Source organism: Anopheles merus, chromosome 3R (assembly GCF_017562075.2).
Source record: "Anopheles merus strain MAF chromosome 3R, AmerM5.1, whole genome shotgun sequence".
In the NCBI taxonomy this organism is placed as follows: domain Eukaryota; kingdom Metazoa; phylum Arthropoda; class Insecta; order Diptera; family Culicidae; genus Anopheles; species Anopheles merus.
In genome coordinates, this window is record NC_054084.1 from 32,830,922 (window position 1) to 32,855,340 (window position 24,419).

At 46.0% G+C, this 24,419-nt stretch overlaps 1 protein-coding gene across 2 annotated transcripts; it reads left to right on the top strand.

Moving 5' to 3' along the window:
* The first annotated feature begins 29 nt into the window (after positions 1–29).
* Positions 30–24,211, top strand: LOC121597914 (excitatory amino acid transporter 3). 2 transcript variants are annotated; one of them, XM_041924231.1, is made up of 10 exons: positions 30–429; positions 19,851–20,133; positions 20,224–20,481; positions 20,562–20,604; positions 20,687–20,726; positions 21,387–21,701; positions 21,773–22,067; positions 22,154–22,288; positions 22,363–22,465; positions 22,551–24,211. In XM_041924231.1, the coding sequence occupies exons 2-10, from the start codon at positions 19,934–19,936 to the stop codon at positions 22,605–22,607; spliced, it is 1,446 nt and encodes a 481-aa protein (XP_041780165.1). In that variant the 5' UTR covers positions 30–429; positions 19,851–19,933; the 3' UTR covers positions 22,608–24,211. The 2 variants fall into 2 exon arrangements, with proteins under 2 accessions (XP_041780165.1, XP_041780166.1); XM_041924232.1 differs by having other exon boundaries at positions 30–325.
* Positions 24,212–24,419: the final 208 nt, after the last annotated feature.

Below are 24,419 nucleotides of genomic sequence, written 5' to 3' on the forward strand. Positions count from 1 at the left end.
GGATTTACACTCTCCGAACCGTGTAGCAGCGATCCGGTTCGCCGGCGTTACAGTTCGGTTTCATCTCTCGGCGCGCGAACGTTGCATCCGCACCCCGGTGCCGGCTTTGTTTGTTAGACAACATCATACACCCCGACGAACGTTGGTCTGCTGGGTTTGCGCCCACTTTGCGCCCGCCGTTTTGGGTACCGGATTTGGGTACAACCCCGGTGTAGGCGACCTGTGTGCTTGACCCGTGAAAGGGCAGTGTGTGTGAGTGTTTTGCACCGGTGGTACAACTGCTGTGTTATCACCGCGTGATACGAGGCAACAGAACGTGCTTTAGGTGTGTAGAAGACCGTGTGCTGCAACCGTCCGCTGTATACTACCGATCGTCTACCGATCACTCACCGGCCGAGTTGATCGCGCTTGAGTGTTCGCAGGCAAGAGGTGCGTTCTGTGAGCGTGTGTGTGATGTGCGGGCTGGTTTTAGCATATCTTGTTAGTATTAGGCTTTCACTGTGGTTGGGATTTGGAAGATCCTTTATCCTTGCAATTTTGCGTGTCGTTGTCGCGTCGTGATCATCAAGCAAAGAGTGATCAGGGAGTTGTGTACTACTGTACTGTGCCCTCGGCGTATGTGTGTGTATCTGTTAAGTGCGCCGGCTTTACAGTGTAACTAGAGCGTGCAAGTACTCTTTGAGTGGATGTGTGTGCCTACCCACTAACCAACCAACAGCAGACGAACGAAAACAAAACACTAAACCAGAGACACACCAGATACACATCGAATAGATCGATCTTTTAGTGCGTGCGCTCAGCATTCCCGAACAGTGTGTGGTCACACCGTACAGAGAAAAGAGTTTCATCAGTGGTTCAATCCTCTGTCGCGCGAGAATTGTTACAGAATTGTTTTTTTCTCGTTGACCCCCCAAAAATAGAACCACGGAGCTGGTGTAACCCGCTGGTGTCATCCAACCAAAGGAAACCGTTCCGTCTTCTCCTCCTGCTAGTCGGAAATCAGTCTCAGTCTAAAGGGGAAGGCAACACGGGTGTTTTCGGCCAGCTGTTGAAATAATAATAAAATGAGACATTGCTTCAAAGTGGCACCACAACACTGAGAGAGAGAGAGAGCGAGGGCGACGGCGCAAAACGTTTGCTAGACGATCGGAAGAGGCGGGCTAGTGTGTGTTGGTGTTTTTTAGCGACCCGGCAATAAAAACATGCTTTTTTGCAAGTTCAAGACCACAAGTTCAGGAGAACTAATATAGGTGAAAACGTTTAATACTTCGTGGGGGATGATCATGATGTTAACTAAAAAAAAAAAAAGAAAACGAACTAAGTATATTAGAAACTGCAACACCGGGACGATCATTTGCATTGCAGTTTGCCCAGTGGCTCCTCGAATGGGTGACTCTACACTTTAGTTTGGAATAAATTAACTGCTGCACATGGTGTACGCGATCGCGATCGCTATAGAACGTCTAACGTGTGACGATCGTTGATCGTACACACATATTTGCTTTAACCGAATGGGAACGACGCGAACGGAATACTGATGATTCTTGAGGCTTCTGCCAGTTCTTTTTTGTGCGGGATTTATGCTTTCATGAAGAGAGTACCCCGCTGCTTCTTCACACACGCATGAGGAATTTTGCTTCCAACCGTTTACCCTCCGCTTTTTCTCTTTCTCTCTCCCCCTGCGCAACGGTTGCATTCATTCAGAATTTGCCGTCTGGCATACACAGATATATACACGCTCATTTCTATGAACGCACACGCAAAGGGTAGTTCTCGGTCTTCCCTCCGGATTGGAAGATTCTGGAACAACGCCTCTTGCCTCGAGTGTGTCTTGGGTGACCGAAGACATTGCGGGCGGGATCTCTCTCGCGTGCGACACATGCAGTTTGCGGTGGTAGGGGTACTACCGTACGCGCAAAGGGGGTTGGTTGTTTGTTGTATCGTAATGTTTGAGTTGGCCGCAAGGGTTCGGTTTACCTTATCAGCAGGGTGTGTGCTCGAGGTGTGTATGTGTGTGTGATAATGAAGCACTGTACAAGCTCATTACTTCTGCCTTAGAAGTAGAAAGTTTAGGTTGGGCCACCGAGACGATAAGCAATATCGAACAGTGAGTTTGGATCGATGATTGATTTTTTGGAGATTTAGATAAAAATGGGGATTTGCTGATATATTTTGGGTCATGAATAGAGAGCTCAGTGTTTCATATTGTAAGATTCTGTTGAGTGGATGACAGACAGGTTTGTAAGAATCAGTTAGCAGCAAGCAGAACCTAATTTGCATATTATATCCCAAAAGAACCGGTAATATCCGGCTCGGATCTTTGGGTCGATCTTCAACTTCTAATTCCTGCCTCATTTCAAACCCCCCCAAAAAAAACCGGTCCCACTAAGAGATCAAATTTTCATTTAAACGTGTCTTCCGTCGCCTCATCGTTAGCGATCTTCCATCGCAGAAACATGCTATCCACCTCCCACCCATCACTACTGGGGGTTGACGATCTACACAGTCTGGTGACTTGGCGTTTGTGTCACGGTTCCGTCCACACGTTCCGTTACAGCTACGCGCACGGCTTTTACTTTTGGGCGCCGGCAAGTGTGGGTGAAATTCTACCATGCAACACGTAAACCGCAAAAGGGTAAACATTTGACTTCCCGTGGTGTGTCGCCGGCACGGCAAGTGCTTCAAGTGCTGTTGATAGTGTACCGGCACGTCGCGGCGGTACTTGAGGCACTGTCCCGACCCCTTTAGAAGGTAGTCTTTGGCAGTCTTCACCTTCACCCCACTGGAACGTACAAAGTTGCGTAACGAATTGAGGTCATAAGAGGCCTGTTAGTTAGTAAGGGGTTTTTTTGATGTGATCTTCAAGCGTGATCGCGTATGGCACACTATTTGATCATCATCTAGAGCAGCGCGAGCGAATCGGAGACGATCGTAAAGATGTTTCTAACGGTCAAAGCAAAGAGGGTTCTCGGGAGAAATTCCTCACAGCATAGGACCTACATCTCCTTTAAGTCATCTCCCGCAACAACCACAGTATTCTTCGTGCGGTTGGGACCGTTGTCATTGTGTGGTAGACAAAAATAGAGTTGTGCCGAAAATTGTCTACCACGTCGCGTAGAACTTGCCGGCTGGTCGCCGGGAAGGCATAAATCATGCCGAAATGGTTCCGATGGGGAGGAAATGGGGAGATCTTGCCAGTGGGGCGTGTGGCATGTGTGGTGACCCTGTTCTGTTGAACTCTTTGCACCGTACGAATACTGTGATCTTCATTGTAGATCTTAAGTTGCTTACTGTGGTCTGCATCTTGTAAGAGTTTGATGTTTGGACATTGGAGAGTCATAAACGGAGTGATAGAGAGACGCGTATACTGTGACCTAAATCTTTGAAACAGAACACCATATTCTCTTCCCAAAGATGAAGATGATGTAACTCTACATCAGAGAGAGAGAGAGCAAGGTTCAAGATCATTCGCAACTCCAGAACCTACGAAGTTTGAAGTTAAAGGCAATCTGGTTTCTACCACACTTTCAGGGCCATCCCTTCCGCCCAAGCACTATCGCCCTGTCACGGTGTGGCGTAGGTCAGGTTGAGTGAAACCAGTGTTTGTGCAAATGAACCGCACGGGTTTCCGGTCGAAACTACTACCACCTTCCCAAACCTCGCGCCAGGTCGGGTTTCCACTCCATTGCCAACGCTAAGCGTGTCCCCTTTTCCCCATATTCCCCTGTCCCTAGCACAGCGTGTGGGTGGCACAGCCAGTAAGGCCCAAAGTGGTAGCGAGATCTCGTCGCCAGCACAACGGTCGGTGATTAATGAATGCGGCTTCTCGATATCGTATTGCATCGTATTGGCTGCTGCACCGCCGTTGCGTTGGTGTTTGGCACCAGCAACAGTTCCATTTATGATGGGTGCGATACGCGATATACCGCGCCAACGGGGCATTGGGGTTGGTGGGTGTCGTGGCAAACGGTTGCATGCGATCATGATATCCCACCGCATTAACATTGCGACCGGAACAATGCAAATGTTGTTATTATTTCTAAACAAAATACAAAAGTACCCTCCCTACACGTGCGTGGGCCACTGCGAGATGTGCGTTGGGGGAGGCCACCACTATGCAAATGTGGGCCACCCACACCCCCTACCAAGGAAGGGGTTCGGGTTCAGAGGAAGCGAGGTTTAGCGGTTGCTAATGGGAATAGATTTTAAAGCAACCAGGCCGAGTGATGCGCTGAAAAACGAACGTATTACTGTGACCGTTTGCAACACTTTAATGCTCTTGTTCAAGTTTGTTCTTGTACTGCCAATGAATGGCGGGTTTACGGTTAACGATGATGAAAACAAGCGATGAGTGATGATCGTGATGACCAAAAGCGCTCGATGATAGTTAAAATGAGCGTAATGAAATTTTCGTCAATTTTGAACATGACACGAACGTAATAAAAGTGTGAAACGATCATGTGCCAACGATCGTACGTTGGCGGTTGGCAAAATTCGAGTGCTTCGAGATTCACAAATAGTTTGCTTTGGCTTGCTGAAATAGTCACATTGTACTTAGATAGCTATGTGTCTATACAAAGAAATGTTTATTTAATTTAAAACAAAACTTGCAGATGGTGTAGTAAACGATATTACAGTAAATTAGATTTTCCTGAAAAAATGGCATTCTTGTTTTTTGATGATTCTCAGCTTCCTTTTCAGCCAAAGAGTTGTTTGTCGCTGCGGTGGAATAATTTGGTGTAAAATAACGAGAAATATTATTTATCAATCCATGGAAAATGACAGAACCATTGCACACAAACGCCAATATGCTTCCGAGAAAATAAATATAAATGCAAATGTTGGAATAAACATCCTATGCTAAAAAAGAAACTACAACAAAAATAGTTTAATCACAAAAATAATCGCACAATAAAAAAAATTCGTAAAAGTAAAAGTTGACACAACTATCAAATTCCTCTGAAAAATGGCAACTGCGCGCAAAGCAATAACATCTTCATGGCTCCCTCCCAAACGTTCGCCCTGTTTTTCGTGGAACTGTGATGAAGTTTTTCACTCCGCTCCAGTTTTTGTGTTTTGCCCTGGGGGAGCTCGATTCAACGAACCGTTAATGCTGCCGATGGGCATGCAAATTTTTCGGCTCTCGTGCGATTCAAGCCTCAAGCCTAGGTTCGGATGGAAAGGTTAGAAAGTTTCTTTTTTTTTGTTCCTTATCTCTCCCGTTCAGGTTGACCTATTTATTTAGCTGGTAAGTATGGTTCACCCCATTCGATGCGTTATAGTTTGCTCATCTTTTCTTCTTTCCACTATAACATCCATGCCAGGTCAAGTGGCCATCCCTTTGCGGGTGGTTCAAAGTTATCGTGTTACGTCGATAATGAAGGCGCAGTGCGAATAGCTCCGTAAAAAGTTGTAAAAACGTACTGACAAACCTCTACTGTCATGGGAACCACATAGTTTTAGGCGCTCTGACGTGCTAATTGCATACTTTTGGGCTGATTTTGAGAAATATTCAACAAGTCTCCATGGATCGGCCGCTACTCCTACTTGGATCTAAAATCCTTGGGGATGCCTCAAACGGAAGCCTACGTTACCGGCATAGCAACAAGTTGCGCACTGCGCGCGCGCCTCTCCTTGCCACTCTGTTCCCAATGTTTACTTCGTAATCAATTGTCGATTAGGAACTCACCTGACAGCTTACCACCAAACGTAACAGAGAGGGCCGCGCGGGAGGGATAGAAAAAAAGTGCAACAAACGTGTCGGTTAGAAGTTTGATGCAAATTGCGCCTCTCGGTCTGACACCCGGTGACACAGTGGTGCTCCCGGGCAACATCACCGATTATGCCAAACCCCCCACGTCGCCACCGGCGTCATCATGGGAACAATATTGTGCACTTCTTGCTGGTTGTAGTTGCACCGACGTCACGTATGTGTGAATGCAGCTGCATCATGACCAAAGCGAGATCTCTCTTTCTCTATCCTCCTTGGTGTGGACCAAACATCAGGACGATTAACACTGGGATAAGCGTATGTATGGGGTATTGTTATCCCGCTGTAACCGCAGCACTTGAACGATCACAGAGCTCGTAACCTCGAAGAAAAGACGCAACCGAGTTGCAAAGACGGCACTCGTGAAATGGTGTTAATGAATGTGCACACATTATTATGCACCACCACGGTCTCCACTTAGGAAAAGGCGTGTTGCCCTCAAGTGGCCGCCCGCCGGAGAAGACGACGAATTACCGGTAGGACGGTAGCCATCTCGGGTGCGGTTTCGGTTGATTTCCCGCCCAATGTCTGTTAGGGCTGGTTGGCCCAATTTTGCCACCGCTCGCTCTTGCAGCATCGATTGGAAATGAGGTTTTATTTATAACGCCCGAGGGCGTCATCCGTTCCTTCTACTCTCCCCGTCTGTGTTTGTGTGTTTTTGCTGACGACGAGCGAGGACGATGGGCAAATTAAAATGTGTTAAACCACAGGAGATGAGCTCGACGCGGGCCTGGGCTTAAGAAGTTGCATCGCACCGGTCTGCTATAAATAGGAATGCAATTTTATGGAAAGACTAGTAGTAAGTAATGAAACAAGGCTCACAGAAGAGGGTAAAACCCCCCCTACACTCTCCTGGGTACGTAATTATAAGCAGTATCGTGTGTGACCGGGTGCCAAAAACGTGATTTGCCGTAAAATTAATAGCAAAAAGGTGATAAACGCGTATGTCTCCAGCGTGAATCATGCCCGTACTGGCTGGGGAAGCTCTTGTGGTTATGCGAAGTTCCGGTTGAACATTCGCAAATCAATCGCCAGAGAAATGGCTGTATGTATGGTGCAAAAATACGACCTGCCTGACCAACATTCCATCAGGTTCGCTTGATCGTGCCAAATGCTCGTCTTAAATGTATTTCCATTTCCAAATCATTACCCAGAGGCATTGGCTGCGATTGAAGCAGTGGACATGCGTTTATTGGACAGTAGCGCGCTCCGTTAAACGATCGTTTTATTGATCGTAAACTTTTTTGCGTTTTTTTGCGCTCCAACCACTTCCCGCTTTTATCGAAACGTATAAAACATGCGCCCTAAACGCTCAATTATTCATTCATAAAAACAACAGCGATCGAACCGGGTGGGAGCCACGAGAGACCGTAAACCGACGGAACGGAGCTAACTCCAAATGCGCTAAATCAATCATGATCGCACACGCACAAAAACCTGCCACCACCCTGTTTGGGAGGGTTTATCATGGTGCAAAAAATTGCACCATTTGCAAACAAGCTTCTTCTTCTTCTTCTTCTACTTAAAGCAAGTGGTTCGCGGTCCCGGGCGCTCCACATCATCCATCGCGCGCAGTTGATCTCGCTTCAAATGGAATGGAGAGGTGGAATCGGTGTCACAGCCGCCTAACCCGGCACACACACACACCCTCTCGCTGCTGATGTTTGTATTTTTAGAGGCGAGCAATGTTCGTCATCACTTGGTTGGCGGTGTTGGCGGCAGATTGTTGTTTCGATAAGCAAACTAATATTGCTTACTTTGTACAATCGAGAATCGCATTAAAAGCACCGACAAACCGACGTGACACTTCGAACAAAATGAGCTTCAAAAGTTGTCTCCTTATTTCAAATGAAAATACGTTAAACACTAGCGCCATCTCTATAATGATTCGCTTACTACACTGACACAGAGAAGAAACTGCTAAACCCCCTTTTTGTTTTTCTTTGCAAATTCCATTGCGTATTGTTTTATGTACTTCTCACATCTTTTGCATTGATTTAGAAACTTATAAAATGATTTTCCTGGGTGTTTTTTCCAATAATTCTTACAAAATCTTGCCTCACACTTCCTTCGTAATTTGTATTTAGAAAAATTGTTTACATCGAAGCAGCAGTGAACAGAGCTTACTTTGACAGAAGTGTTCGCCTCACTGGTAAATGACAGTACTTTCGTGTGGGACACTTTTGTAACACCAGTGTCACGTCGGTTTGTCGGTGTTAAAAGCTTCGCGAGATTTTATGCAATAAAAGCATACCAATAAAACCCACGGCAAATGAAAGTGTTGAATTGAGACAGCTGTTTCGGATGGGCGACAGCTTTTATTTAGACATTAGCGTGCCTGGAATGTGCCGACCGTAAACGTCGGGAAGGATTTTAATGATTTATTTGAGTTTACTATTTCTGTAAGCAATCTTCCAGCACGATATTCAATACAAATCAGTTTTCGATAAACTGAATAAGGTATGTTATGTATACCGTCTTTCCCCGAGTCGTCTTTCTTGTGTCCAGTCGTTGTGGTCCCGTGGTACAGTCGTCAACTCGAACGACTCAATAACATGCCCGTCATAGGTTCACGTCTAGAATGGAACCGTCCCCCCGTAGCAAGGATTAACTATCCGGCTGCGTGGTAATGAATTATGTTTCGAAAGTCCGCGTAGGACGTTATGCGAAATAGAAGAAGAGGAGTAGAAGTCTTTCCCCGAGTTACGCGCATTTTCAATTTCGACATATCAACATGTCAAAACAGTACAATTTTATCCAACATTTGTCAAATGCAAAATTAGTAGAATTACCGTTCAATGTTTGAAATCGCTAAAAAGAAAAAAATAATATAATCTTTAATACGATTTATATTAAATATGTAATTAAGTGCTTTCAAGTACTAGATTTAATTTAAAATAACCATTTATCAACAATGGGGTCCTTTCCGTTTTAAGTTCGTAGGGTGAAATTTCAGCCTGCCAGCTGTTTACATTGTATAGCAGTTTTCGAGCAGCTATCTAAGTGAGTATAATATACAGATGGGCTTATCCCAAGGTGTATGAATTTAGAAAGCAGATTTTTATCGCTTCTGTTTCTTAATAAAGATTTTAAGAGTGTTTTGAGTATTCGTCAAGCCTCCAGAAAGCTCGTTGGAGCAAAAGTTTTCACTCGTTCTGTCAAAAAGTGATGTTCAAAATTGGTTATAAAAAAATGCTATGAGACCACCTGGAGTACATACACTTTGATTCTAGATTCCACCATGTGATCTCTTTAATGCACCTTGGGGTAAATGTAAACAACACCGTGTTTTCGAGCAGGTACTCGAATCTAATTCTAGCTTTGAGGCTAGAATAATCTAGACTGAAAATTGCAGGCTAGTTTTTTGTGTGGTTTTGTATGGAGTGTTTACATGTTTTCAGCCTCCAACTGTCAAACTCCATACAAAAAACTAACTAGAATAGTGAAGGGCCCCAATATTTTGGCTGAAAAAACGTAATATTCGACTTACGCGAATTTCTCCGGGACGCGTAATATAATTCTCGTAACTCGGGGAAAGACTGTATACAGTGGTGGGTATTCAAAATCGAACACTTTTACGAAATTCACATCGGAGTCCGGCCGCTCTTCTTACTATGCGATCCATAAATCAATTTCCTAGAATTATAAATCGTCATGAAAACTGATCAGTGCTGCTTCTTTTATAACCTTTCTACACGGGAAATAAGAGTCAAAAATAAACTTTTCTATGGGAATAACGTGGAAAACATAATGATATTCTTCATGGTATAAAGAGCGTCCGAATTGGAGGTGTCCGATTTTGAATACCCACTGTTGCTGTAATTACATAGATTTGTGATCTATGAAGGATTTACCGAATTGATCTTGATGATCATCTCTAGAATGATATATTTAGTACATTTTAATTAAAAGCATACTGTATCTTTTTGATGATTATTTAGCTGGAATGGGTTGAACATGTCATATTAATGATACCGGACAACCCTTGAGCTCGAAATACCGCTTTAATGAATTGTTAATTTATTACCAATGTGTACCAAGCAGTCAGAATAATCCAATATTTTATATCATTAAATTCTGAGCTCAAGTAAACTATGCATTTCAAAATAGTTGAAAAGGGAAACAGCTCCAGTGAGCAATAGCGTTGATAAACGTACGCAACACCACTCGATCGTTTACACCCAAGAACTGCTTTTATAATTTTAAAACACAGCATTCAGCAAAAAGGGAAATTGTGATCTCATGCGCCCGATTGCGGCGAAACTAACTGCTTTTGCTGCTCTACACCAGTTGTATGTTTGCCTCGTGCGAAAACTTTACACGTTTGCATTTATATTGATGCGGTGTTGCTTTTAAAGTCCGTGAATAAATAATATCGACACGTTTGGTTTGACTCATGCGTATGCAAAGCGTGATGATCAAAAGTGTAGTTTTTTTCTTATGGTTAGGGTCTTATTCTTATTAGCAGTATTCTATTAAAAAATCTATCTAGTTTTGTTTTATTTGCTTCAAACGGTGAAAGACACAACAAGATTAATTAATTAATCCTAGCTTTAGGTTTAGAAATGTAATTTTAGGACATCCACTCTCCATGCCACGTGAACAGAAGAGTAGAAGCTCTAATAATGTATATTTATATAAAACCACCATCGCGACGACGGTTGAATCGGTCGAAAATTCCATTTTTCATCCACATGCTGTACATTGTGTACGAACTGACGCAAACATAATTCCTTCTCGAAATATATAACCCTTCCTCTGCTAGAGAGAGAGAGAGAGAGAGAGAGAGAGAGAGAGAGAGAGAGCACCAGCACACACTTTTCCATTCTGCTGGCGAATTTGTGCGAAACACTGGTTCAAAATTCAAATCGTATTTTACACGCACGCCTAGCACCACATCCCCATCGTGACAAGGGCATCCACAAGTAAAGCATCGGAATGGGGTTATCATTTGGCAAACACATTCACCCACTGCATACTGGTTTGGTGGAGTTGGTTGGTAGCTCATCAAACAACGTGCAAACGGTACCACAAGAAGCGCCACTACAAGCTTGGGTATTGTAATATTGCTTTCGCTTAGAACGGCAAGCGAATTAGTATGCAGATCAAACACCGTACCGTACCACTTTAATTGAATCCAAAGCACCAAGCACATTCCTCAGTGGGACAAGGGTTTGTTTGGGGTTGGGGACACCTGATGCATGGCAGACAGCAGCCACCTGTTGCTTCCGGTTCGTTCGTTCGGCCGTTCGGTCGTTTGCCAAAGCAGAAGATCTCTTATCCTCCCGTCGTCGGGGTCGGTTTAATTGTGTCTCGAGCATATCTTATCCTGCCCCTGTACACCGATTAATCGAACGTACAGCGACCCGAGAGAAGGAGAGTGAGAGACCGGAATAATAAATTCCAACCCATACTGCCCCCGACGACGAAAGGTATTCAGGTCAACCGTGAAGCAGATTGACAGATTCTACCGAACTCCACTGACGCGCAATCCCGGCGCTAAACGAGACACACACTGTTGCTGGCTTTATGCTGGCGTTGGACGTTCGCTGCTGGTCCGCCAATTGGCGAATGGCCGCGGGAAAATGGCCAACAAAACTCCCTTTTGCCTGCCTCTCTCAACCAGGCCTCTGCCATCGGCGAAGGAAGGAAATTAAATGAATCAACAAATCGCGCATCCTTCCCGCGAGCGCATCTCGTTCGTTTCGATCGAAGCAGCTCCCGAAGCGCAAGGGGGTTGGACGTGGATTGTGCATAAATTGTTTATAATGGGACCTGAGTCCCGAGCGACGAAGAGGTTCGCTGTCTTGGCTTGAACCTTCGGCTTAAAAACTGATTACAAATAAAAAAGGCCAACTTACTGAAGGATGATGATGATGATGATGATGATGATGGTTGCAGTCTTCGCACAATGCACAATTCTTTGTTTGCTTTGTTGCATCCTCTTCATTCAGCCTTGGGCCATTGTCAGCATCATCAGCAGTCAGTCAGTCTCTACGCTCTCCCATGGGACGGATTGTGCTAGTTTTTACGCGAATAAAGCTTCCAAATTCCATTCCGGAAATCATTTTCCTATTGTTCACTACTGGCGCTCACCTTTGGGTATTGGAGAGGTGGGAAAACTTTCAATCCCGAGCGCTTGCGAGAGGATAGCGGTAAAGGATTGGTTGGTTGAGATTTGTTTGTCTTTTTCTTGCTAAATCCCCGGAGAAGCGGACAACTTTACTTTACGGGTTTCTGGGTCCAGTGTGTACATTGATCCACTCTGCCCCCGTGATACCTGGTTGCTGTTTTTAAACTTTCTGACGGCAAAAACCCCGCCTCGTCCCGGGACCGTCGCCGTGGGCCGGTGAATCCGATCGATCAATAAACAGTTGTTAGCTGTTGGGAGCGCGTACTTGGGAGGAAAGAAGTCCTGCCAAAAGCAGTACAGCGTGGCAATATGGCTCACTTACTTCCTGCTGCGGGCATTATGCATTATTATTACGACGATGGCGTCTTCTGCCTGCCACCGTTGTTGACAGGCCGGATATAATTCACCAGGGCGGTAAGGTATGGTAAGGAAAAGGATTTGCCGTTACTTTCTTTTGCTTAAATTTGTTTTTTTTTCTTTACTCTCTGGGTCTGGGTATCTGTCTTTCTTCCATTTAATCGATCCTTGAACGCAGACATCCTTCGGGCTTTCTTTGATGGGATGTATTTAGCTTATTTCTGTGAAGATAAATAGAGCGAAAGAATTATTAATGCTTTCTACACCAGAAGATTAAATTATTTGTCAATGTTTTATAGGCCATAAATTAGTCAATATTCAATAAAATTTAATATAAAAAGTACTAGTTACCACAATGAAAGACTGATAAAATCAATTGATTTTAAAAGTTAAATGGATGAATTTAATCAAAAGCATCATTGTGTCTTCTAATGATATTAGCGGACATCGTCTATGAGCGTTCAATACAGTAAGGATAATTTTTCAAACCTCCATCCCGACAATGAACGACCCTCAGGTTGAGTGTAATGGTGGAAAAACAGCACAATTATTATTTTCTAGCAAATAAAAATCAATTACAAAGTTGCTCGCCGTCGCCACATTATGCTCGTTCGCATCCTCGTCATGCGCTGAGCGCTATCACAAGCGGCAATAGCGGCAAACCAAAACGCAGAAAGTTAGTTTAATTGCCATCCTGATATGAACTGGTGGGCCTCATGTACATTCGCCAGCATGCCAGCACCGAGCTACAACTTGAATTCCCACTTCCTCGTCGGCTAATTGCCACTGGCTGGTGCTGCTGCTGCTACACTACCTGGAAGTTTAAAATTACTTCCTCCCAGCGGCAACGGGCGCAGCGACGATGTTTTGTGCGTTTCTCAATAACGCATTGGAAAATAAACGATTTTTGCCGCCTGACTTTTACCGCCCGCAAAATCGTTCCCCGTCCGTCTCGGGGTTTCGCAAAATAAAGCAAACGACGTGGGTAGGGAAAACGGCAAAATCAAATAAACAGCATTATACATTATTGGCTTTGCTGGCTTCGAGTAGGAGCAAAACAAATCCGCACTGTCGGTGTTGGTGTACACTGCTCGACTTCACTTCCGGTGGCATCGCGCGTTCGATTAATTGGACGACATAAATCATCGCCCGCCGAGGTACTGGGCGTCTCCATGCGGCGTGTACGGACGGATGAACAGGTGCGAAGCTAATTACACGGTTGGACGAATGTTAAAATATGATAGATTCCCCATGAAATAAACAGCAAAACAGAGCAAAATAAACTTATTTAAAATGGTCTAAAATACCTCTTGCAACGAGTTTGCTTAGCTTCTACCGATGTGTGAACTACAGAAAGTAAGCTGCACGGTTTAATCTATGTGTTCCTCTTTACGCTCAGCGCCGCTCAGACGAATATGATTGAGTTAGGTCGGAGTTTATTTTCGTCTTTCAAACTGTACCCTTAGCGCCTTGCCAACACGTGAAGGCATGAAATGGAACCGCATCGCGGGCTTGCAGCAACACTCTGCTCCGCTGTGCTTCAGGACGTCGGGTTCGCGCGAACGTCATTTTCAATTCCGCCTCCCCATGGCTTACACCCATGCGCTGTGTGGGTGCGTTTGTACGTACTGCTTTTCGGTATAATTCCTTCGTCCTGTGCGCTCTCCCGCTCTCTTTGGCAACAGGTTTCTAAGTCGCAAAAATCGCATCAAACAACACAACTTGTGCTCGCCAACAAACCACCTGTTGAATGTTGAGTTGATTTCGAAACGAAGGGGTGATGATTGGTGCTTTGAGACCGAAAATCTGACACCGAAAAGAACAAAAAAAGAGGTCCATATGGTAGAGTATAAACAGCAGAAAAGGGTTAAATAGGCAATGTTGAACCTTTTTTTTTAGACAAACTCGCACATCTTGTACCTTAATTCGTGATTTGTTTCGTGAAAAATAGTAAAAATGGACGATAATAAACACAGTTTGTATGGCAGACTGCATACTTTCAGGCGTTGTTTGCTTTGATTCAACTCCATCTTCACCATCCGCTTGTGTGAATGAATTACCAGCCGCGCTCTTCCCATGGCTATTAGTTGCGTGATGCGTCCAAGTGAGCTTTGAGTTTCCAATTAGCATCGCGGTAGGTGTTAATAGCCGGCCTCCACCATTCGGGTAGGTCAAACACACACGCCTAATCGTCACGAGCGGCGGTATGATGATGCTCGCGTGCGCTAAAACAATCTCGTCTTTAACATTGCTCGTGGAGATAGGGATAGGCCTTCGTTGTCGGGGCGGGTGAGCCAACAAAAAAGCGTGCAAATGAAGGTCAAATTTTGTTATTTGATGGCTGCACTAGAGGAAGATCTTGTCCAGCTATTTGTCGCTTTGATGAGCGTTATGATGGTTACGGAATTGGAAGGATCCAGTGATGCTGCGGAGGGGAAAGAAATGCTACGAAACCGTTATTTGTTTGACCCAACACAAGGCAGGTAGAAAATAAAAGGGATCTTGAAATGGTTTTCTCTTCTTCTTGTTTAATTCCAAATTTTCAATTTTCTTCGGTGTGGTTCCTTGTTGGCCTTGCGTTAGGATTTTCACCTTGATCGGTGTACAAAGCGGGAGAAGTAGAAATAGGGCTCCTCACTTCACGCAGCAAAATGTCGTCGTACCAATTCTAATTTCGATCCCTTTTTTGCCTTTATGCGCGTATGCGGACCGACAATAGGGATGGTTTTTGTGCGTGCGTGTCTGTGCGTTTGTGCGTCGTTTAAATTTACTTCAATTCATCCCCAAAAAGGCTCCGCTCGTGTTTTGTTACCCTGCTCCCCGTGACTGCAAGTACCTTCTTAGCTTTTGCGCCTCAAGGACGCATCCATTCCATGCACAGCACTTCATACCGCCAGCGCAGGATTGTTTCCCTATCCTGTATTGAAGGAGGAGGTACAAGTGAAAGTGCTGCTGCTGCTGCTGCTCGTGGTACTTCCAGTTAGCGACCGAAAGGCAAATGGAAGCAATTTCAATTCAATGGAAAGATAAATCGCATTTCCGTCAAAATTCAACCCTCCGGTTGGCGGCTATTCATTGCGCGCCCCAATCCGCAGCACACTGTGCTGAGTGTGTTGGAAACAGCACTCGGAGCAAGTGTGCTGAAGAAAACACTGGCAAACGGGGAAGGGATATTAAAAAAAAATACTTGCCGCTTTATTTACCCAAACCGAACAATTTCTTCGACCCAACTCAACGGGGACAAGAAGGCGCAGGAGAGATAGCACGTCGTTCGGGGTCGGGCTCTCGAGAAGTTTATTTACCGCGCAAAATCTGATTCCTCCTGCACGGGTAAATGACGTCGGAACTTGGCACGCCTGGGAAGTGTTGTGGACTCGAACGCAATTGCACACACACACACACAGACAGACGTACAAGATGAGAAAAAGAAGCTGTAAGATGCTTCAAACGTACCGTTCCTTCGTCTCTTCGTCTCGGGAGTGCAATGGGAAAGTGATGACTGGTGGCCGTGTGTAAGCGCCCCATCGTCAGTTAGCGGCGCTGTAACGAAGACATTCCCATAGACATGCACAGCAAGAAGAAGGAGAAAAAAAAACAAGGTGGCACGTTGTGGGTGGGTACGGTAAATCTAATTTTCTCCCAAAAAGATTGCCTCCGCACACTGCACACCACGTCCTGCTGTTACCCTGGCCCTGTTCGTGGTTCGTGAGCCTGTCCTAACACGCTCCAGCTGCTTGATCCTTGTTTTACTCATTGCTTAACCATTTGACGTGCTCATCAAACAATCTGCCCCCACGGTTCCATCCCCAGCCGTCCCCTTTCTACCGGCGGTTCGTCCCGTAGTCGAGTTTTTATTTCTAATATTTATGGCACACCGGGAACACCAGGCACCGGGAGCCAGCACGGAGATCATAATTTTAACGATGAAAAGAATTGGGCGGGACAGACTCGGAAGCACCACCGCACCACCATCGCCCCACCTGCTAGCACCAGCGGGGACACACTTGAAATGGGATTAATTTTATTTCGTGTTTCTTCACCACCGTGTTGAGTGAGGTTGTGATTTCTTCCCGAACTTAATCTTGATAGCTCCGAACCGTCGTCATGGAGATGCTGGAAAAGTGTGCTCACTCTCTGGAAGAGTGGACGGACCTGGGGCCTAATCAACGGTTTGGATAACCTTCGGCTCGGAAGCTCTGCAGTGCGGTGCTGGGGCAAGATTATTATTTAGCCGTCCCGTTGCCCGCTCGCCCGGTCGTCTTTCCAGCGCGACAAACCTTGTCCAGCATTGGGTGACCGATCGGGCCAACACCATCATCCCCGTGTGCAAAGGACAAAAAGAGCGCTTTCAAAAGTGGATCCCTCTGCTAGCGCACCCGGACCGGCGAACGACCAATCTGTCAGGATTTGTACTTGGAACCCGGGGGGAGGCGTGCTCGGTTTCTGAGTATTTTGCACACCGCAAAACATCGCGACAATATACAGCAGTTGCTGAAAAAGGCTAAAAAAACTGGACAGCGTTTGAAGCGTCCTCTGTGGCGGGAGTAGTACACAAGCGGATTAGCTAGTGTGCGGTTCCCAGGCAGGGAGAGCGAAAGAGCACCCTATCCATAGTGTCCTTATTGTCCTTTGATGGTATGAAACATATCTCCATCGTAGGGTTGCTTTGATCACCACGCGAAGCAGGAGTTTGCTATCCTGCAATATCGTGTCCAGCGACCTGCGACACCATCAACCACAAAGCACTGTGCTACTGTGTATCATTACTAGGCGCAGCATTTCTCAGGACTCGGCACAGTGACGGGACCTTTGATTTTAGTGATTTTACCGTGTGGAGGAGCCTCTCAATTCTGTGGAAATTCGCTTCAACTCGCTGCACATGTTTGCAGGCTTTTACGTCAGCACTAGGATCTAAAGTAGAGGAAACAACAAGTCCTATAGGGAACAACACCACCACCATATGGAAAAGTGTGGGACGAACCAGCAATGGGTCTGGGTTAGTAGAATGGCAACTTTTCAATTAGTCACATTATTTGGTCCCGGGGTTTAGGGTATGTGTGTTGTGTGGAGTAGTAGACTTTAAAGTACCGCAAACTGCTGGAGTATGGAGCATGTTGTGCTCTTGCCGCTTTGCTCGGCAGTTTTCAGTTCCAGACAGGCACACACAAACACACCGAGTTACAGTGCCAGTGAAGTGTCCTGTTTGCCACTACTAAGAAGCGGAAAAGTGTCCTTTAAATCATGCCACCGTCCTCCATGGGCCCTGCTGACGAGAGCTGGCGAGGTGGCCCTTGCAATGATGTCAAGTGCGCATTAAACTACCAATGGCTTCCTTTTCAGTTTCTCCCCCAGCAAGGGGCCAGGGTTTGCCGTTGGGGGAAACAAGGTTAAGCAAAACATGCCTTACGTTCAAACGAGCCGCAGCGATACGACAACTTGTGGGGAGTTGAGCCTGGAACTCGGTCGTATGTACATTTTTCAAAACACTGCTCAGCGTTCATTTTGACTTCGATCCGACTGTTGATAAACGGCGGCTGCGATAGAGCTCCACAAAACCACGGCGGAGGACGATGAGATCATTTCGCGCCTCTTTTCTGCTGTTGGTCGTACGTTTACAGCTGTTTGTTTTTGTCGATGTGCAGCGCTGCTGCTGCTGCTGCTTCTCCGTCGCTCTTCTCTTCCATTGCCATTTGCATTCGCCCGGTTTGACCGTTGCAGCCGTACTTTGGAGCACAGTTCTCGCCATCCGCCGGTGTTGGGCCCAACGTCCACTCGCCTATAGATTGTGGTCGGTGGTCCCTCCCATCCCATCATCCGTGTCCCAATCAGAAAGAGTGAGAAAGAGTGGCTAAAGTATGGTCGATAATTGATAGAATCAACTCGCTGACAACACTTAACACATCCCGATGAATGATTTGTATGGATGTTTACTGTTCTATGGGTCGTCACCGAGTGGTGCGCATTCTTCGCGTCTTTTGAAACCATTAGCAATTATAGTAGGAGAATGAGGAGCACAGTGTAAAGGGGGTAGTGCAATTATTGGGCGGCGGTCAAGTTCGGGCTATCTCCCGGGTGTCCCGCGTGTTTGTCGGTCACGGGCAGAATGGACTGGACCTTCGAGACGGGCCAGAGCTAAGCGAACAGAGCTTCCAGCCACTTGCTGAGTGATTGCTGTCACCCTTATCGATCGCAATGCAATAAAACAAGAGCAACGAAAAAAAGTGATTTAATCTTCAATTGGATTGCATGCTTTCGTTAGCGCCAAGCCAGAGGGAGTGGCAGTACGACCAGAAGAATCAGGAAAAAGTAATTTATCTTCAATAGACTGATAGCGGTCGTGGATGGATGGCACACGGTGGACAATCTCACCCTGCTGATAAGCTTAGTGGTGGAGGTGTTTAGAGACTGATTCCAATAATAGCACCGCCGCTACAGTTGCATTGTTGATGTGCAATCTGCAGCTGTCACTGATTATTCTCGTTAAGCCATTGGTAACATCACTAAAATCTTGCACGTAATTTCATTTCGCTTATCAGAACTCATAAAAAAACGATAGCATATCTTACAATTAGTACCTCCCTTTGGACATCATACCAATGATGATGGCCACTTGAGATTGTCCCGAAACTCCCATCACACACACACACACACACACACACACACATACACAGACTAATCCTTGGATTGTAATATATTTCACTCGCCACAGTTGATGGAACTCCGGAATGAACCAGATTGAAGATTGAAGGCAGCAGAATGTGTGCTAACGAACCAGCGTCCTGGTTTGGTTACAGCATCCTCCGCTTCGTGCACCAATTGGGCAGCTACATATTTCAATTAAGAGCTTTCTATAGCATCGCTCAATTTAAAATATTCATTCGGTGACAAAAAAAAGTAAATCTTCCGTACATCTTCGTTCCAACGATTGATGTGTGTCATCATCGTTTCCAACGGGACTATTTAAAACATTCAAAACATTGAATAACTTCCACCTAACCAGGGGATTATTTCAATGAAAAAGTTTTAATTGAAATAGCTTCCCTTCTTTCCAAAGGGACACCTTCTTTTCAAGCGAGCAATCACAATAATGGAGATTGTCGTTGCGTATTACACCAGCCTTGAACTTCCTCCCCAGCGAAGGCCTATTCAGACTACTTTTTTGGAGTTCACCCGCACAGCCGTGTTTGTCGCTCGCCCAAATACGCTCATTAAATAGGAATATTCCACCCAGGAGCATCATGGAGAATACAACAGTGTAATGATAATAGCAACATTTGCTTAACTTTTTATCGCATCCTCTCCTCCGCAGCCCTCAAACCTGTTGGATGCAATTAATCTTACTGCTGTTTGAGGCGCACTACTAGTAGGCGTAGAAGCTTATCGTTGTTTTGCTAGATATTCCACTCATTTGCCATAACAATACGGCCTTTAGCAGTAGACAACAGAGTACGAAATCCGGTAGCGAAAAGGTGGAAAGCCATCTTTAGGCTCAGAAGATACGAAGAAGCTTGTTGGCATCATAATTTAATCTTGCTCCAAGATACCACTGATACTGATACTGCGTCCGTTTGCCATCCTTTTTCTTCGCAGATTTCCCTCAAACACCAAACTCTCCAGAGGGGTGCGTTTTAGCCAGAAACCGTAACTTGGATTTTACGCATTGAGCTAAAAACATGTCGAACTCATACGCGACTGCCGGCGCACGGCCAACGTCACGATGGAAGCAGTTCATAAAGTCGAACCTGCTCACCTTTCTGACCGTGCTGGGCGTGTTTGGTGGCACTGCGCTCGGTCTGACGCTCAAGAACTCGGCCGAACCGTGGACGCAGCGTGAGGTGATGTACATCCAGTATCCGGGCGATCTGTTCCTACGGTAAGGTTGTTTTCCGTATCCTGGCGGCCCCGGTCGGGCTATACTAATGGTCTCTCTTCATCTGTCTCACGCTCCGCTGCTCTGCCCCAGGATGCTCAAGTGTCTGATCGTGCCGCTGCTCGTCTCGTCGATCACCAGTGCGATCGGTTCGCTGGATTTGAGCATGTCAAAGAAGATCGCCTTCCGGGCGATCATCTACTACTTCACCACCACGGTCTGTGCCGTCATCTTGGGCATCATACTGGTCAGCACGATCCGGCCGGGTGCGGGCCGCGAGGTGAGCAACCTCGGTGGCAAGGCAACGACGCGGCAGGTCCTGACCGCCGACACGCTGCTCGATCTCGTCAGGTACGTCTCCGAAGGGGGCATTGGAGCTCCAAAGTGTTTGGACCAATTGGTCAAATGTATCTTCTCTCTTTTTTTTGCAGAAATCTATTCCCACCGAACATCATCCAGGCTACAATGTTCCAGGTACAAGACTGTGTGGCATTGTACGCATTTGAGCTTATGAGTTAATAACGATAGTATCCCATTCTCTACATTACATCCACAGTTCCGAACCATTCTTGTCCCTCCAGCCAATGCCACCGGTGGTAAGTAGTGCGATCTGGCGAGGCGATCTTTCATACTTACAAGCGCACATTGGAATTGATCAGAGGGGGCGGAATTTCGCACCGGAAATTGCACGCTGTGAGCCGCAATTTTGTGCTTTGTAGGCGCAGACTTGTAGCGGAGTTGTGTACATCCAACATCAAACAAACAGTAATGTAACGCCCTGAAGCAATTGCAACGACAGGAAACTCTCACGAACCCCAAATCCAAAACGGTTGTGCTTCTAATCACCACCACCCCCAGTGTACTGTCGGTTAGAGTTTGCTCTCCTACTCCTGTCCACCTTTCCCATCTGTCCAACAACTGGTGGAATAAATTGCGGAAACGATCACTTGTCACCGTCATATCAATTTTAACCGGGGCGGTAATGCATATACCCCAGTGACAAGCCGTGTGTGTGTGTATGTGTGTGGACGTCTCTGTTGCTGCAGAAAAATACGCAGAACCATTTATCCCATCAATTGACGGGGTGACCTTCTGGGAGGAAATCCCCCCCTCAAATGCGCTTGCTAATGCTAATTGCTGGCAGTTTGAGGCAGGCAAAAGAAGGAAGAGTTACCTCTGCAAATGTGTGACTTTGGGCGTGATATTAATAAGAATCTCCTTTCGTGTTGCGCTTTTTTTTCTCCTCCCGTTCGCAGTTCCATTGACCCAGTACAAGATCACGTCCGAGTTTACCGAGGGCACGAATGTGCTCGGTCTCGTCATGTTTAGCGTGGTGCTCGGCACCTGCATAGGCAAGATGCGCGAGAAGGGCAAGCCGCTGCTCGGGCTCTTTGAAACGCTCAGCGAAGCGATGATGATCATCACCTCGTGGGTGATCTGGATCTCGCCGATCGGTGTGCTGTTTCTGGTCGCGGCCAAGCTGCTGGAGATGGCGTCCTTCGTCGAGGTGCTGGGACAGCTGGGCTGGTACTTTATGACTGTGATGCTGGGGCTGATGCTGCACGGTTTCGGTACGTATCGTAAGGGGCTTATAGCTTAGAGCGTAGAAAGGTCCTTCAATTCATCCTTCTCCATTCTATAGGTACGATTTCGGTCATCTTCTTCCTTACCACGCGCAAGATCGCATTCCCGTACATTGCCAAGATGAGCCAGGTGCTGGCCACTGCCTTCGGTACCGGTTCGAGTTCGGCCACGATGCCCATCACGATCCGCTGCCTGGACAATATGGGCATTGATCCGCGCGTGACGCGGTTCGTCATTCCTGTCGGTGCCACGATCAACATGGACGGAACGGCACTGTACGAAGCCGTCGCCGCCCTGTTCATTGCTCAACTACGTAACATTCATCTGACTTTTGGTCATATCGTTGCTGTAAGGTACGTTAACGAGTATCTTCTTGCATTTTTTTAAAACTGTAATTGATAAAACTTTGTTTAATTTGCTGCTTTCATTCCACTTCTAGTGTGACTGCTACGGCAGCCTCCATCGGTGCGGCTGGTATTCCGCAAGCTGGGCTTATCACGATGGTTATGGTGCTGGACACTGTAGGTTTGCCGGCCGAGGATGTTACCATCATTATTGCCGTCGATTGGCTGCTGTAAGGAGAGCACAATGCACAATGCTTTGAAATCTTGTTCGATTGATGATTGATGTGTTTTTTCCCCCTTCTAGCGATCGATTCCGCACGACTATTAACGTTATGTGTGACGCCCTGGGAACGATTCTGGTCAACTCGCTTTCCAAAAAGGATCTATCCGGTGATGCCAACGGCCATGTAAGTGTCCATCTTGTACTCTTTATGGGCCTAAGGTGTACAATAAGCAATGTATCTCTTTCCTCTCTACTTTTTTGTTTATTAGCTGGAACTGGCTGAACCACACGAACTGGTAGAACTCCGACCCGACCAGAAGGAATAAGCGTGTCCACCATCCCGTTTCATCGCGGGTCCCTCACCCTTATCCCCGGAGCATATGGAACAATAGAGTTAACTTCATCGCCACATTAGAACGTGCACTTTCTTTTTGCGCCATTCGGCGCACGTGCCACACGAGTCGATACGTAAAACTTGTACGTAGTAATTGCACACAGTTTGGACATGTTCTCAATGCAGAAAATACACACGAACACACACACACACGATGGTGTAGAAGTCTCTTTGCTGCTACTAGGCGTACGATTGCGCCACGAAGCACGTGTTTCGAAAAAGCGCGTAGCGAATGGAGCGAAAACGTTGGCGCATGCGATGGCAACTAGATTGATGCAATGAAATTTTAATGTTACATTCTCGCCATTAGAGATATTAACAGTAGCGGATAGAAAACGTCGCCTTGTTTCTCTCTCTCTCTCTTTCTCGTTGGGCATTTAATAGTGGAAAGACGTTTTCCACCTAATGGCACATCGAATGGGGTTCAAACTGTGTACCACACATTGCCCTTCAATTTTTGCTTTCCATCACTTTCTTACCATTAACAAAGCCAAAAAGCTCCCTCAAAGTCAGGCGGAAGTGTGTTGGAGGTACGTGTGAGAGAGGAGTGTGTACACCGTGTGCCATGGCAACAATATGACGCGACAATAGCAAACGTAGGCGGAACAAAAACCAAACCCATCTTTGACCGGTTCGGTTAGGGGCAAAGCATCACTTCATCTGATCCGATTGTGTTTACCGTGTTTATTAAATTATTAGTGTAAGTCACGCGCAAGTAACAAAACAAACACACATAACAGTATATCTATGTAAGAGCAAACCGTGCGGTGCGGTGTGTGTGCAAAGCACGATCACTTTGCAGCAAGGCGCGCGCGGCATCATTTAGGGGAGAGAACCGCGCACTGTAAAAGCGCAGGACAACTCACCCGCTCAACTGACCAGGATACCGATATACGTGGTACGTGAGGCAATGTAGCTTGTGGCTCCATCCCATGCCCCCCCCCCCCCATCACTCTCATCACATCAGCGCATCAGCGGGGAATATCGATGTTTGTATGTAAACATATCAAAATATCGATGTTTAATCACCAAACACTAATAGTACCGATGGCTCTCGGTCGGTCGAATGTTCCCCACCAACCATTACACACATATGAACTACCGCGAAACGCGATCAACATTCGACAGTACTCGATAGAGAAAAAAAGAAGAAGAAAAAACAGAACAATGACGATTGTGTGTGTATGTGCCAAAAACAAAAAGAAACGGACGTCCTCCTCACAATCTGCTTCCGGTTTAACTCAGCATTGCATTTTTCACGCGCACATACAACACGTGCGCAACACATTTCCTTTTCATGCGCTTTCTTTACACGCCCCCCAAACCCGTAAACGCACACATACGTGCCCGCGCTTGGTTGCAGTTATCGAAATGTGTGTGTGTGCGCGCGCCCGCGCGCTCAGATGTAGATTTTAGTTACGTTCGTTTTCCTTCTGTTTTTTCTGTTTTTTTTTTGTTCCCTTCGGAGTCGAAAGCGAAAGAAGAGTGTTTGTATATTTCAAAATACTTACAAATATATTTTAATGATTCACCTTTTTCCTTTTGTATCATAACTTTCTTCATTTCTTCTTCTGTATGTTCACGGTATGGTTTCTCCTGCGCTTCATTTTGGATTTCTTTTTTTCTTTTTTTGGGCTCATGATTCAACGTATTTCTATTTGTGTTCGTCTTTCCGTTCTGCGGGCGGTTCAGTTCGGCTACTACTGTTCATGGTTACTCTATGATTAAAATGCCAAATGCCTCG

What these genes read in the sequence shown, in the direction of transcription:
- LOC121597914 (XM_041924231.1), top strand. Translation starts at nt 19,934, where the DNA reads ATGTCGAACTCATACGCGACTGCCGGCGCACGGCCAACGTCACGATGG. An exon ending in TCCAGGCTACAATGTTCCAG is followed by an intron (nt 20,605 to 20,686) that starts GTACAAGACTGT and finishes TTACATCCACAG; the next exon opens with TTCCGAACCATTCTTGTCCC. An exon ending in GGTCATATCGTTGCTGTAAG is followed by an intron (nt 22,068 to 22,153) that starts GTACGTTAACGA and finishes TTCCACTTCTAG; the next exon opens with TGTGACTGCTACGGCAGCCT.